We start from the raw sequence: 15,902 nt of genomic DNA on the forward strand, positions 1-15,902 counted from the left end.
AAACGGATTTTTGTGGCCTGGAGCTATCAAATGAATTAAAATACGTTCGCATAATTACGAAAGGCTAAGATATGTTAATAGTTTGATTTTATTTCCACCTTTCTGACAGCCAAACATTAATCGCCTTACAGAACAATGAAGTTATTTTTGCCGGTTTGCTAAAGAGATTTGGCTTTTATTAATCTTTTCTGTTGAGGCAGTCAATTTATTTGAAATGAAGTGTTTAATTTCACACTATTGGCTAGTTTCAACTGTTCGCTGCATTTCAAGTGCATGTGTGGCATTATGCCATAGTAAAGAACCAAACATGAAATGATACAGTACTGGTACTGCAAGAAAATTTACATACGAATGTGCATTTTAAGCCGAATTATGCGTTTTAGTATGGTTCACGAAATTCCAACGCTCTTGAAGTATCCTCTGGTGTCTTGTTTCTTTTATGACATAATGTAAGACCTTTTAATGTTTTACACATACGAATATATGGGCTTCCTGCGTCATCGTAGCTGCCCAAGCGCGGTGACGCTTGTTATCTGGCGCTCTATTCCAACTGCTGGAACGGACCTATTTCTAACAGGTTGCGGGAAAACATTGCGAATGGTGGTTTGAAAAGCGTTACATTCAAAGCAGATTTGCTTTTACGTAAGATGTGCGAGAACGTACGATGAATTTCTTAAATCACAAAGCGTTTGACTCTCCTTTAAAAATCAATTCTTTGAGGACGACCATTTAGAAGATTTTTGAGCCCAGAAGATCAGATGTTTACGTCGTTATTAGAAATTTTACTGGCAAATTTGTGTGATGTATCTGAAAGTGTAACAAGTGCAAAAAAGATCCACATTATATGTGGAAGCTTAGCTTCTCTTCCAGCTTATTAATCTTCTTATGTGAATGCTATGTATATTAATTTAAACCATTAACTTTTCTTATTTGTGTGTTCACGCTACTCGAGAGTGATCTTGCTATTGGCTGACTACATCACGTGTCCTGTGCTGTCATCGGCTGGCGAGATCACGTGACATGAGCTATGACTGGCTTACAAAACAGCATCGCAATCTCGATTTCAATGCTTCTGAAAGTGACATGCGGTATTTGACGGAATTCGAATTTATACCTTCGTAACACGAAAATATGCAGCGTACATATTGCTGCACATCAAAGGTCTTTCAAAACGTGTTTTTCCCCCCTGAGTTTCGTTTTCTAAAGTGCCGGGAAATTCTACTTCGGTATATAAAACCGTAAACATTCAAAGGATTGGTGAGTTTTACAGTGCAGAATAAAAGTATACTGTAACTTAACATGTAAAAAGTGTATTTTCACTCGGGAGAAAGTGTATTTTAACCGGGAAATCCGAGGAAAATCCGGGAATTTTTTTCCTTGTCCACGTATACACCCTGATAAATGACAGTAACAATAGATAAAATATTAATCCTACAACTGTAAGAAATTAAAACAAACCTCAGCACACAATAAACAATCTCACAAGAATAGCTGATTGAAAGTGCAGCATAGTGCAAGCAGGAAGTGACGTGGTGGCGGTTAAGGTCTGGCAACTGCAGTCAGTTGCTGCTGCTGCTGCTGCTGCTGCTGCTGCTGCTGCTGCTAAGGAGCTTGAGATTGACTGAATGTGAGCCTCACCCCTGTACTTCCAAGTACTTGTCAGTCCTAAAGTATTTTGAATAATCTACACTCCACCACAAAGCCACTTAGATTAAAAGTTTCTGTTGCACTGCAGAGAGAGAGCATTTAAAATGGCCAAGTTGTTACAAGGAATTAATTTAGTTTAAAACAGACTGGAGGAGATTGTTTTATAGCTCAATGTAAACACACAAAACTGATAAAGAAACAGTTTATCATGCCCCTGATGAAAGATGTTGCTAGACCTACAAATGGTCAGATGATGAGATGGTTACAAATGATTCATTTATTATGGTCAGCCTAGCCAGGTCATACTCCTGAAAATATGAAAACTTCAGATAAATTACTATAAATCAGGTGCAAGTGCATGTAAGTCTCTCTCTCTCTCTCTCTCTCTCTCTCTCTCTCTCTCTCTCTCTCTCTCTTTTCTTTTGCCTGTCAAAGATTTGGAAAAGTGTTAGTAACATTAAATGCAGTGTTGCAAAGAATGGAGAAGTTACGAATCTCAACCAGTAATTACACCTAATCTGTAACAGAACTTATTTATCTTTAGAGATGTCACTGATTAGTGTACACTCAACACCTACATTGTTGACAAAAAGCTAAATATGATTGAAAAATTTGAGTGTGTTAGATAATGAAGTAGTTCAGTGTTGAACAGCCAGATGTTGTCTGACAGGCACAATGTTTTAGCAAGCAATTATGTTGCAATCTTTGGGTGCTCTGGCAAAGTGACTGCCTAGGAGGTAGTGCAGGGCCTACACTGCCCCCGTCCCCAATCCCTCCCTCGAACCTGCTGTTCTGGACACAGTCTGCACCCAAATGTGGGCATGCATCCAGCATCTCTTCCCCCCTTGCCGCTCGTTGACAGGTTCGTGCTTGTCTACCACGGGGCCCCAGCCTTTGCAGTATCTTTTCCCTTCCATGCTGCATGTCTATCTTCTTGCTGTTCTTTTTCCTCTTCCACGGGCAACATGTCTGGGCTGTTTTTGGAAATGTATTCTGCGTTTTCGGTAGTTGATATCAGAATACTCTCTCTCTCTCTCTCTCTCTCTCTCTCTCTCTCTCTCTCTCCCTCTCTCCCTCTCCCTCCCTCCCCCCCCCCCCCCCCTTAATCAGCTTCGGCGTTTGAGGTTCCTCTCTTTCTTCTTCTTCTTCTTCTTCTTCTTCCATGTGCACTCCTGAAGCCAGAATCATGTGTCTTACGTGTAACAGGTGACTGGGTAATGGGTAATTCCCAGCCCCGGGTTAACATGTAGGGTTCACACGTTCCCCCTGGTACATGCCTGGCCCAGGGAGGGTTGATTGTACATGCCAGGCCTAGGGAGGGGTTATTGCCTGAGCTGCTACCTTCCCAATTCGCGGATTGGTCCATCAGATGTTTGGGAGGTGGACCTGAGGTGTGAACAGGCACCTAAGATGGGTGCTCACACTTCTGAAGGGGTCCTCCAGTTGTGAAGAGCACACTATCGGAGACACTGGCAACCATGAGGGATTTTGTTGCAATGAGCCAATTATCTTCACAGTCAATGGCTACGAAATGTAAATGGAATGAGGCTAATGATTTAAAGACCCTCCCGACTGCACCAAGGTTCCTCCGGTCAGTCCTTTGCTACAGTAAATCTGTTCATTATTCAGAAAGGTGTTGATGCAGTTGCTGATCCTGTGAAATCCTGCTGTCGTTTACATAATGGTATTTTGCTTTTGGAGACCACTTCTGATTCTGAAGCACAACTACTGCCTGCAGCTTCACTCCTCCGTGGCTATCCTGTTTGTCTCAAGGCCCATCAGTCACTGTATTCTTCCTGTGGTGTTATTTACACGAGACTGCTTGATGGTCTGACTGAGGCAGAAATACAGATTTACCTCTGTGATCAGGGTGTCATTGCCGTCCACTGGCTGATGAAAAAAGTGGATGCCTCCTTAGTACCCACACACACTCTTTCTCACTTGTGATGGTGTTTCATCGGTCAAAGATCAAAGCAGGTAATGAAGTAATCATAGTCAAACAGTAGATTTCGAGACCGATGCGCTGCTACCAGTGTCATCATTACAACCACACTCAAGTCCTGTCAACAACAAGCCAAATGTGTAACCTGTCTGTGGTGGGGATGCTCATGTGGGCAATTGTCTGCCTCCTCCTCCTCTCCCCCATTACATCAACTGCAACGGCGACCATGCCACTGCCTCCCGCAATTGTCCCATGTATCTCGATTTACGGACTGTCCTGGAGATCCAAGTGAAAGAAAAAGTGTCTTAGCCGATCACTCGCAAGTTGTTGGGTAGTCGGAAACCCTGCATTCTGCCATCTAGCACCTATAGTACTGTTCTTGGGACATCTTGCTCCATGAAGCACATGGCCAGGCAGACATGCGCCAGCCTGCAGGAAAGGACAGGGGGAATACTCCCGTGAAGACTACCTATTTCCCTCCAGCTAACCAACATCTGGATCTTCCTCTGGAAGGGCCTGAAGAAGTCAAACAAAGGCAAACAATTTTCTCCCTCGCTAACTCAAAGACCCTCTTTGACAGTGTCGCTGCATGATACCCTTGCCTGGCTGACCTCAGTGTCGCTGGTGCGCACTACCAACTGTTTTTCTGACCTGGACTCCGCAGACCGACAGCAGAAGATTGCTGACGCCTCTGTAGACCTCATGGAGCAGGATCCTCCTGCACCTGTGCCCTGTAGCAGTGAGTTTTCGAAACCTGGCACTCAGCAGCACTGAGGTGACACTCCTTCAAATTTTTGCTCATCATGACTCTCCTACAATGGAACGTTCGCAGCTTTTGATCCAACGGAGGATTTACGGCTGCTCTTAGAATCGCAGCTCCATTTGTTCTATGCCTTCAGGAAACAAAATTGTCCCCTCATGAATGCTTTGAGTTCACATTTCTTCTTGGTCCATTTGAACCCCCCACCCAAAATTCGGCATTCCATCTCTTGGGGGAGTCGGGCTGCTGGTATGGGATGACGTTCACAGTAAAAATTTCCCTGATTACCCAACTTCAAGCTGTTGCAGTTCACCTTTTCCTTCCTCACTTGACCTTTTCCCTTTGTACCATTTACAACTCTCCCTCATTCGGTGTCACCAGGGCAGACTTCCTCCAGCGTATTAGGCAGCTACCTCACCCCCCTTTCTGCTGCTCGGTGACTAATGCACGCCATCCCCTTGGGAGTTCTCCCAGAACGTGTTAGAGAGGTGCTGTGTTGGCTAACCTTCTAATCAACTTAATCTTTGCTGTCTTAACACAGGAGCAACCACATTCTGTTCAGACTCTACACACACCTATTTCCATTCGGACCTAGCCTTCTGCACTGCTCATCATCTCGAGTCATCTGTTCGTTCTGACACCTACTAGAGCGACATTACCCATTTACTATCAGTTTGCTGACTTACACTACCTGTGCATGCACACCCAAATGGTAGCTTACTAAGGCCGACTGGAGGCTTTACTCCTCCTGGCGGCCTTTGATGAACAACGTTTCCCCAGTTGTGATGACCAGGTGGAATATCTTACAAATGTCATCTTTACAGTTGCAATAGGTTCCATTCCCCACACTTCCTCTTTACCAGGCAGTGTCCTGATCTCTTGGTGGACAGAGGTATGCAGTGATGCAATATGTGCACGTAGATGTACTCTCCGCATTATTAACAGTCATCCTACAATGGCAAACTGCATTCATTATAAACAGATGTGTGCACAGTGTCGTTGCGTTCTTCGGGATAGAAAAAAAGCTAGTTGGATTTTATTCGCTAGTTCTTTTAACAGTTCCACTCCTGTCATGCAGGCCAACATCCGTTCCCCAATTTCCGGCCTGACAGTTGCAGAATATGTAATCGTGGACCTTGTTACTATCTCTGACACCTTGGGCTGCCATTTTGCGGAGATTTCGAGCTCCTCCCGCTATCACCCTGCCTTCCTCCATTGGAAATGAGTGGAGGAGGCTCGGGAAATACCATTGTCTTTTCTGAATTGTGATTGCTACAATGCTGCCTTTACTATGAGGGAGTTAGGTCATGCTCTCACTTCATCTCAATCCTCCATCCCCAGGGCCACACGCTGTTAACATTCAGATGTTGCAGCACCTTTCTCTTGTGAGCAAGCACTTTCTGCATAATATGTACAACTGCATATGTGCAGAGGCCACGTTTTCCAGATGCTGGTGTGAAGCCACTGTCATACCCTTCCCTTAGCCAGGTAAGGACGAACACTTTCTTTCTAGCTAGCATCTCATTTCAGTCACCGGTGTGTTTGCAAGGTGATGGAATATATGATTCATGCTCAGCTGGTATGATGGCTCAAGTCTTGCAATTTGCTAACCATTGCAGTTTGAATTTCAAGCGCACCGTTCTGCAGTTGGCCATCCACCATTCTGCAGTTGGCCATCTCATCACTCTTTCCACCCATGTCATGAATGGTTTTCTGCAGAAATCCCAGACTGGACGTGTTTTTCGATTCGGAGAAAACCTAAGACACCTGCTGGAGGACTGGTATCCTCCGTACTCTCTACATATGGGACTTCCATTCCATGGGCACCAGCCTCACTTCCGACTTAGTTTTCAATGTATGTGTGGGTTCTTGTTGGACACCTTTACCCAGGAAAATCGTGTACCTCAGGGTTCAGTCCTGAGCATTGCCCTATATGCTATTGTCATTAATGGCCTGTCTCCTGCCGGGCATCTCTGGCTCCCTTTTTGTTGACGAATTTGACATCTATTGCAGTTCTTCACAGACTTGTCTCATTGAGCAGAGTCTTCAGTGATGTGTCGATTATCTTTACTCACGGAACATCGAGAATAGCTTTCGTTTTTCCACTGAAAAAAACAATTTGTATGAATTTTGCGCAGCCCAGTTGGTTTCTTCTACCGTCCTTACATCTTGGCCTGTTGCTCTACCGCTCGTTGAAACCAGAAAATTCCTGGGGCTCATACTCAATAGAAAACTTTCTTGGTCCTCCCACATGTTGTACCTGGCAGCCCACTGTATGTGGTTCCTCACTGCCGTACATGCCCTCAATCACACTTCCTGAGGTGCAAATCGAACCATCCTCCTGTGTTTGTATCGGGTCCCTTGTCCGTTAGTAACTAGTTTATGGGTTTTTCGTTTATGCATCTGCCTGTCTCTCTTGTGTCTTCTCAATGCTATCCACTATTGTGGCATCCGTTCCACCACTGGTGCCTTTTACACTAGCCCGATAGTGTCTGTATGCAGAAGCTGCCGAACTGCTGCTGTCCTGTTGCCATGACTTTCTCCTCAGCAGATATCCATGCCATTTGTTGCCATGTGTGGCCACCCATCCTATGCCACCTCGTTTGATGACTGCTTTGATTGCCAGTATGGAGCGCGTCCCTCTTCTCTGTTATCTCCTGGAGTTCGCTTTTGGCTCTTGCTCCGGCAGCTTAACTTCACGCTACCTGCAAGTTTCCCGGTGGGTGTGAACCCTTCACCAACTGGGCTTCATACGGCAGCCCATGTTCTATCTTGGCCTTAATTTGCTTCATCAGGACACTACTCCAGCGTCACTCCATCGCCTTCAGTTTCATGATCTTTGCATGGAATTTTGCAATAGTATCTTTGTGTACACTGATGGCTTCCGGACTGATCATTGTCAGGTGCGCCTTTATCATAGGGCCGACATTTTTTAATATCGGTTACCAGAACACTGCTCAGTTCTTACGGCCGAGCTCTTCACTCTGTATCAGGCCATGCAGTACATCTGACGAAACGAGCTTTTCAATGGTGTCGTCTGCTTAGACTCTCTCAGTGCCCTTCAAAGTCTTTGTGCTGTTCACTATCCATCCCTTAGTGCAACGGGTCCAGGAAAGCTGTCACTGGCTCGCTTGTGTTGGAGCCACTGTGATGTTTGTGGCTTCCTGGTCAAGTCTGTCTGACAGGAAACAATGTTGTTGACGCTGCTGCCAAGGCTGCAGTCCTCGTACCTGAGCCCCCTTTAGTTCATGCTTTCCCTCTGACGATTACTGTGTTGCCGTCCTTAAGCAGGTGGTGTCACTTTGGCATCACCACTGGTCCTCTCTTCATGGTAAAAAGCTCCGGGATATTAAGCCACTTCCAGTGGCTTTGATGACCACCTCTTGGTGCTCTCGCCATGAGGAAATCGTTTTAACTAGGTTGCGTATTGGGCATTGTCTTTTTAGCCATTGCCATTTGTTATGTGGTGCTCCCCCACCAATTTGTGCACATCGCGCCCAGCTTTTGACTGTCCATAATTTCCTGATAGAATGCCCCCCCCCCCCCCTCTTTTTTTTTTAAAAAAAATCTGCTTATGTTCTCATTGTGTTTGCTGTCAGAGTTATCAGCCATTATAGTGAATGACGTGCGGACTGTCGACTGCATTTTACTTTTTATCTGTCATAGCATTAAGGCGAAGGCTGTTTAATTTTTAGTTCTGGACCTCCATTTCTCTATGGCATATTTTATTGACCTTTGCCCATGACTCTGTTTGTAGCTGTCATCTCTTCCATCGATTGGGACTGATTTTTTAACTCCTTTCTTTGTCTTTGTGTTCTACAGTTTTGACGTGGGCAAGTATGACCCTTTTGTGTGTGTGTGTGTGTGTCCTCTTCCTTTTTCGTAATCTGACTCAGTGCAGGTCCCCAGGCCTCACTAAGGCTGTAGCGACTATCATGATTGATAAGTGTGTCCCTTACTCCAGTCTCTGTAACTTCTTTAATTACACAATCACAGAAGCTAGACAATTGTGTTAGGACCTTAGAAAAGTTGTGATCCATCCCGTGTAATTCTGAAAGGTAGTCTTCTGCGACTACCGGCTGGTTAGGCTGCTGCAGTCTGGTTTGCCATTGTTTTCAGCAACAGTCTTCGACATCATGCACCATTTGACCTATGTCAGTCATGCCACATTAACTGGGGATATGATAGACCCTGAACTTCCATAGTCTGATGTCATACTTGATACTACCTAGTAGTGCCAGTACTTTAGTTGATGGGTGGAAGACAGTCTTAATTTGATGTTTCCAAAGAATTTGTCCAATCTTTCCAGATAATGGGCAACAAAATGGAATAAATGCAATGGCCACATCCTCCTGAGGTTCCTCTTCTGTTCCTGCCATTGCACAGTTGGTGTAGCACATACAGCTCACAGTGTATGCCTCTGTGGTAGATGTTTTTCTGGGTCATAATCCTCAGGTGTCAAAGTTCTTGGTTCTGGCTCATTGTCAGACAGGGTATAAGCTATTGTTTATGCCATTTCTCTGTGCTGGGCAGTAGCAGTTGTCCATATGTAAGTATCGGTCAATGTGCCTCTTCGTATTGTAAATGCTGTGGCCTGATGTGCCATTCCCTCTTCTTTTTACCAGGACATCCAGAATCAGCAGCACTCCACCCATTTTGACTTCGCTGGTAAAATTGATGTTCTGATGTGTGGAATTCAGATGTATGAGGAAATCACTGTTTCCGTGTGGCCACACAACTTGGGCGTCATTGATTTACTGGAAGAAATAGAAAGGTTTCTGTTGGGCTGGTTCCAGGGCTCCCTTCTTGAAATGTTAGACATGTGTGTTTTACGATGGGTCTGCCAGTTTGATGTGACTTACATAGATGAATTGGTGCCTATTGTCAAATATCACTGCCAGGAACACCAACAACAAAATTACAAGGTTCTGACACAGACGTCTAACTTCTGGGACTGTGTTATTAAAGAATTTATCAAGATTTGAGTAAGGGAACCACTGATCATTGTGATAGTGGCCACCTCATTATGACTGGAAAACTTGCATTGAGTTGTATTAAGAAAGGAAGGATACAGTTCATAATGGACAGACTTCGGGGGCAGGCAGAGCGACAGCAGACACGACACCAGCTCATGTCCTTGGGCACAAACTTCGAATGGAGGACTTGGTGGAAGGAGATGCTGGACACCTGCCCGCACCTCCTGCAGACTATGTATATAATGCCAGAGCAGAAAGGGGGGGGGGGGGGGGGTCGGAGTTATAAACTGTGTGCCACCTCCTAGGCAATCATTTCGTCAGCACATGTGAGCAGCAACTTGGTCGCTTGCCGAAATATTGTGTCTGTTGCACACTGACATCCAGCCATTCGTCCATGACCTTTTTCGTCACATATTACACTAGGAGAAGGTGAGGAATCATATGTCAGTGTCTGTATGTTAACTTGTGAATTTATCAAGTATGCCACAACTCTGTTCATGGTATCACACAGTTGAGATTGTAAGAGCTGTTTGTGTAATGCGGTGACTGTATAGATGGACACATGTACATTGGGTGGATTGAAGAAATTCAGTTGTGGATATTTTAGATCTGTGCCTGACATAAATTTTTAAATGGAAAAATAAACATTAAAATGCTAGCCAAGTGTTTAAAATTTCCAAAGGAGCTGTGGTAAATAGGATTCATGGCAGTTAAGGTAAAAAACAAGGTGGTCAGCCAGTAGTAAAAGATAAGTGTGTGTTTCTTTGGAATTTCATAAAACATATTTGTGATCACATTTTTTTCTGTCCTTAAACTTTATTTTTAGGTTACTGTGAAATTAGTAGTTAAGTATTGTGCCTGATTTGATGTATTTCTGAATTATTGATAGTTTCAGAACAGTTAAAGTCAACCTAGATTCATAAATAATGCGCAGTTATCGCATAAAAGATAATCTGTCAATTTCATCCCCAGGTGGGCTGAAGTTGACTGATGGAATTTTTTCAGAATTTTACAATGTATTAGATCAACAGGTAATAAAGACCAAATATTTTACTGCTACAGCTCAATATCCATGATCTGAAGAAAAAAAACCGTGTATTAATTTTATTGGTTTCAGAAATATTTAAGTTTAAAATCCAAAATTTATCAATTTTTCCCCATTTGGCAGTATGTCATCAGTGCTAATGAGAGAAGGGTTAAAAGTTAATATGATACCACTGCTGCTCTTTGGTGGTGAAGATGTGAACTTTTGCTTTTATGACTTTCACAAGATGTTTATTGCACTGTCCTCATTTTAAGTAATTTTGTTTCCTTTTAGTTACCACTACTTTAAATACTAATTTACACATAACTTTGTCCTTATTTTCATAATTTCTTGAAAGTAGCATTTTCTAAGGAATAATTATTGTGGAGTGTTTACTATATTTATTTTCAGATTGTTGAACTCGAATCAACTATTCACGAACTTCAAGAAGTTATATCGGATTTGAAACCGGCAAGCATAAAAGATACTGGAGACCAACATATCAGTGTAACTACTAACAATTCTGAGGAGTTAGTAAGATTACAGGTAAGGTGTTAACATTGTCTCCACACTGTATTGACACGTACAAACTACCTTCGATTGGCAGTTTTGAAATATTTGCTGAGGAAGATCTATGTCATATGATATTGACAAATTGTCACTAAAGTTAAAAATTTTGTAAGTAATATCGTACCATGAAAAATTTTGTGAAAGAAATGTTCCAGTCAAAGAATTTACTGCTGCAGCTTGAGTGATCTGTGCAGTTCATTACTTGCTGTCATTATGAGAAGTAATATGGCAAATTAAACCAGTGTTTGCACTTTTATGAGTTCAGAAACTTGTATAGTTTACTTTTGTTCCACACAAGCATGTGGATGTGCATGCCATTATGCATGTACAGGGTGTTCCATGTATCTGATGGCAGCCTGCCCGGGGTATTTTTTTATCCCCACCCCCCTACCCGCACCACACGGCGTGAAGGCCGTGCAGACATATGCGCCTTTTCAACCAGTGTCATTAGAACAGTGAAACAGGCATCATGAGTGTAACAATGAAATTTGCGAACATAACAATGGCAAGAGCAAATTATTCAGTTCCATGACAAGTGTTTGTTTACAGTTTGTGTGTGCAGTGTCATTTGTACTGTTCGGAGATTGTTTCAACAGAAGTTTCGAGGCATTAGAGTTCAGAGTCTGACGCAGTTCACAAATTAGTGAATAAATTTTGTGAAAAGGGACTTGTTAAAGACAAGAAGCACAAATAATGGCATACGGTGCTCACAGGAGCTCTTCTTGATGACGTTGCATACTGCCTGGAAGATTCCCCTAAGAAGTCTCTTAGACGTCTTTTGCAGCAAACACAAATATCGTGCACCTATGTACAAAGAGGGGCTAAGCTGCTTGGGCTAAGGCCCTCTAAAGTATCAGTAGTACAAGAACGTAGACTTGCTGATCTTGCGCATAGGGTTAAGTTTTGCGAATAGGTTTTAAAACAAGTGCATGATGGTGCAATGGATCTTTACATCATTCTGTTGTCAGACGAGGCTTGATCACATTTTCATGGGTATGTTAATTCCAAAAACTGTCGACATTGGAGTGCAGATAGACTTTTTGTGCTTCATGAGGAACCCCTTCATGATCAGAAAATAGGTGTGTGGTGTGCAGTTAGTGATTACAGAATAATAGGCCCAGGTTTTTATTTTTATTTTATATTTTTTTTATGACATAGATACAAGTGAAAGATATGTGTAATACATTTTGTGACAGTTTTCCAATGAACTGAGTGAAAGAGAATGAAACTTCACATTTTTTCAACTGGGTTCGACAAGAGCACATACCGCCAATGTTTCTTTGCACGCAATTCATGATGTGTTCGATGAAAGAGTGATTAATAACAATATGTGGCCTGCTTAAAGTCCTGATATAACTCTGTGTGATTTTTATTTGTGGGTAACACTGAAGGACAAAGTATACACAACAAATCCTCATACGACAGAGGAACTCGAGGTTAATATCTGTGAATCAGTTAATTCAATATCTCTCAGAGAAGTACATCATGTGATTAATTGTTTCTTGAGTAGATGTCAGAAATGTGTGGAAAATAATCGCAGGCATTTCCAGCATCTCCTTGCGATACATGTGTGAGTACAAAATTTATTTGTTTATATTTTAAACATAGCCATCTCTTACCGCAGCAGTAGATGGGTGACATGGCATCTGATAGCCGGGCAGCAGAGTACTTGCTGCCTGACATCTACTGCGCTGCACAGAGGGTCATCATATAAATAGAACAAACAACCAGTATTTGGCTACAATGTGTTTCAGCATTCTTGCTGCTGATTGTTAAACGTCTGTTTCAGGCTGAAAAACAGGAAGCAGAGAATGCCTACTTAGTGTTGCAAAACACATATGAAGAATTTCAGACACAGAATACTCACCTGGAAAATGTAAGAAATGAACTTTTAACCCAAATTTCTGAATTACAATCAAAACTGGCTCTGAAGATTGATGAATACAATGCATCCAAAGAAAATGTGGAAGTAAGTAGTAGTAATAATGAAATAATTTTGATGATGTGATTCTTCAATTTCTCCATTCGTATTTCATGATGAAATAAATCTCGGGTGAACAGCTTGGTGTGAGTGTACAAAAGACACTCACAGCAGGCTGTTCACCCGAGAATTATTTCATCAATTTTGATGATATTTGCCAGTCTTCTATAGCGAAATTTTTTCACTAGTTTATAGTTGTGCATATTAAATAAGTCTTATTACCTTACACACTCGGTATGAGAGTAGCACATTATCTTGGAAAATGTTTCCAAAGAGATTTGTTTAGTGTTACATACATTTCAACTACCTTCATGCTGCAATGCTGCAAAATACAAACATCTTTTTTACAGTGTACTCCACGATGTCACCAACGCATAGTCTAACTATTAAAGATAGAAGAAAAGATGCTGCTGCTGTACAAAAGGCACATTACAAAAAGAGCAGTATAAGACAATAGAATAAGTAAATAACCAACACCTTGAGGTGTAACAGATTTCTTTGGCTTCAAGTGGTGTGTTACGCCTTACCCTTTCAATAAAATGTAAGTCAGTCATTGGTTGACAGCCAGAATATACAATACACATTGTACAAGGCAAATGTTGTATATTTTGGAGTGTAAGCAGCTGTAAAAAAGGCGGTGTACTTGTTTGTAACAGAAAATGAATACATTTGTAGCAAAGTAGGAGAGTCCGAAATCATTCAGCAATAGCTGGTTTTTGAAATAACTTTCCAATCTGACACAGGCATTGCAACAGGGGAAAAAAGTCTGATACCTGGGACACAATACTTCTGTGACTACTTCAAAGTGCAAGAAGGTAAAGTTTATAATTTACGGCGACCATAAAATACACACAAATGGATTGTTGGAGATGCGTGGTACGTCCCAACCTATTTCAGATCACAATTTATTTGGAACCACTGTGAAGTGTAAAGAACAAATGCACGTTTACTATGTTGGTGTTATGTGGATGTTTAGGGCACATACTTAACTGATACCATTAGTGCAGAATGAATGGTTGCTATCCCACTTTACTGAAAATTTTTGTTATTACAAATTGCCTGTGAGTCAGATGGAGCTAGATTGGTAAGTGAGCAGTCATTGTCAGTTGCTGCATTTATACCTCAACTAAGGGGAAATAGTGGGACAATAATTAGAAAGAGATTAATCTTTTCAAGGGTAAACCAATGGATGAAAATGAAGGAAAGAGTGTCCATAGGCAGTTTTATGGATTTGTATTGAGGAAATTGGTAGGAAAAGAAATAGCAGGACTTAGGTAGGGTGGAGTAACAACGTGATTAGAGATGGAGAGGCTACAGAGCAGCACAAGTGTGTGGGGATAAATTGAAAGGGAAAAATAATGAGAGAGTAACTAGAAAATAAGTGTAGACTTAAGGTTAAACTAGTAAAAGACAAAATGGCAATTTAAAAAAGTAAAAGTGAGAAAAATGGAATTTGTGGAAAAGGGACAGAAAAGCTTGAAGATACGCTGTAAAAGGGAATAAAGCAAAGAAAGAGTGGCAGGAACTTAGAAGGATATGGTCAAATAGATGGTGCTGTGTTAATGTGTTTTCAGTCCAGTTACACTGTTTATATATATAGTGTGTTGAAAATAATCTTCCATTTACAATGCTCATATCAGTTTAGAAATAAGGTATGTTTTAGCAAGCAAGTAGTAAAACAATATTGTGATTCCTGTAGGTGGTAGAAATGGACAAAAAAAAAAAAAAAATGAGGCTATGGGATATAAAGTTGGGATCTACGAAGTACTACCTATTCTACCTATTCCCTAATATCAGAAACACCTTTTGTAAATGTAATAGTCCATAATACGTGGTTAGCCCTATTTGTTATATGAATATGTTAACGTGTAGCACTGCATCGTTTTCAAGCTGCTGTGGACATCGGTTATGTGTGCTGTCATGTCTTTCCTCTTAGACTAAAAACCATAATCATGCCACCTCATAGTTCCAGAGTTCAAAGCCCTTCTAAAACCACTGAATCTCACATAATGTTAAGCACAGTAAGCTGGTTAAAATCTGAAGTCTACAGTAGTGAGATCTTTGCATAAAATCTAAGAGTATGCCGGAAGGATAGGGAAACAAGAAATGGAAGTGGTGTACCTCTTGCAGGAGACAAGAACCTCAGAACCATAAACATAGAAGTTTAAGCTGGATGTGAGATTGTTTGGACACTCAGTATCAAGGGTAAGCAAAAAATTCTAATAGGGTCCTTTTATCCAGCAACACATGTTCATTCAGTATAATGAAAAAGTTTACAGAGAACTTCAGTTTGTACATAAGTTCCCAATAATGCTGTAATCATTGAAGGAGACTTTAATATCGCAATGATCAATTGGGATAATTATAGTTTTGCTAGTGGTGACCATGACAAGACATCTTGTGAAACATTATTAAATGCCTTCTCTGAAAACTACAGGTAATTCAGAACCCCACTTGTGATGGAAATACATTATATATTAGGCAACAAACAGACCCGACTTCTTTGAAGGAGTCCACATTGAAACTGGTATCAGTGACCATGAGGCACTTCTAGTAACAATGAATACCAAAATGTGAAGGGCAACTTAAACAGGCAGAAAGATTTATATGTTCAACAAAATAGACAGAGAAACAGTAATGTTGTACCTCAGTGAGGCATCTGAATCTTTTAGCTCAGGACAGGACCATGTAGAGGCACTATGGCTCAAGTTTAAAAAAATAATCAGTCATGCATTGGACAGATATCCACCCAGTAGGACAGATCACAGTGCGGCAGGTGTCCCATAGTATACAGTCACTGTAAATAAACTTATAAAGAAACAGAGATTACTGCATAAAAGGTATAAAATAAAGCATAGGGCTATAGACAGAGAGGTGCTATATGAAATTGTGTCTGGCAATCAAGACAGTAGTAAATGAAGCCTTCAGTGACTACTGTAGCAGAATATTTTCAAATGATATTTTACAAAACCCATAGATATTCTGGTCATATGTAAAGGCTG

At 41.5% G+C, this 15,902-nt stretch overlaps 1 protein-coding gene across 3 annotated transcripts in view; it reads left to right on the forward strand.

Annotated features, from left to right (window-relative positions):
- LOC126416219 (protein Spindly-like) overlaps positions 1–15,902 on the forward strand; it is a 122,482-nt gene that overhangs the window by 39,954 nt on the left and 66,626 nt on the right. For all 3 annotated transcript variants that reach the window (XM_050083816.1, XM_050083815.1, XM_050083817.1), the window contains exons 3-4: positions 10,761–10,895; positions 12,709–12,888. In XM_050083816.1, coding sequence (XP_049939773.1) covers positions 10,761–10,895; positions 12,709–12,888 — 315 coding nt within the window. The remainder of the gene's footprint in view (positions 1–10,760; positions 10,896–12,708; positions 12,889–15,902) is intronic.

This window comes from Schistocerca serialis, chromosome 8, assembly GCF_023864345.2.
Source record: "Schistocerca serialis cubense isolate TAMUIC-IGC-003099 chromosome 8, iqSchSeri2.2, whole genome shotgun sequence".
NCBI lineage: Eukaryota > Metazoa > Arthropoda > Insecta > Orthoptera > Acrididae > Schistocerca > Schistocerca serialis.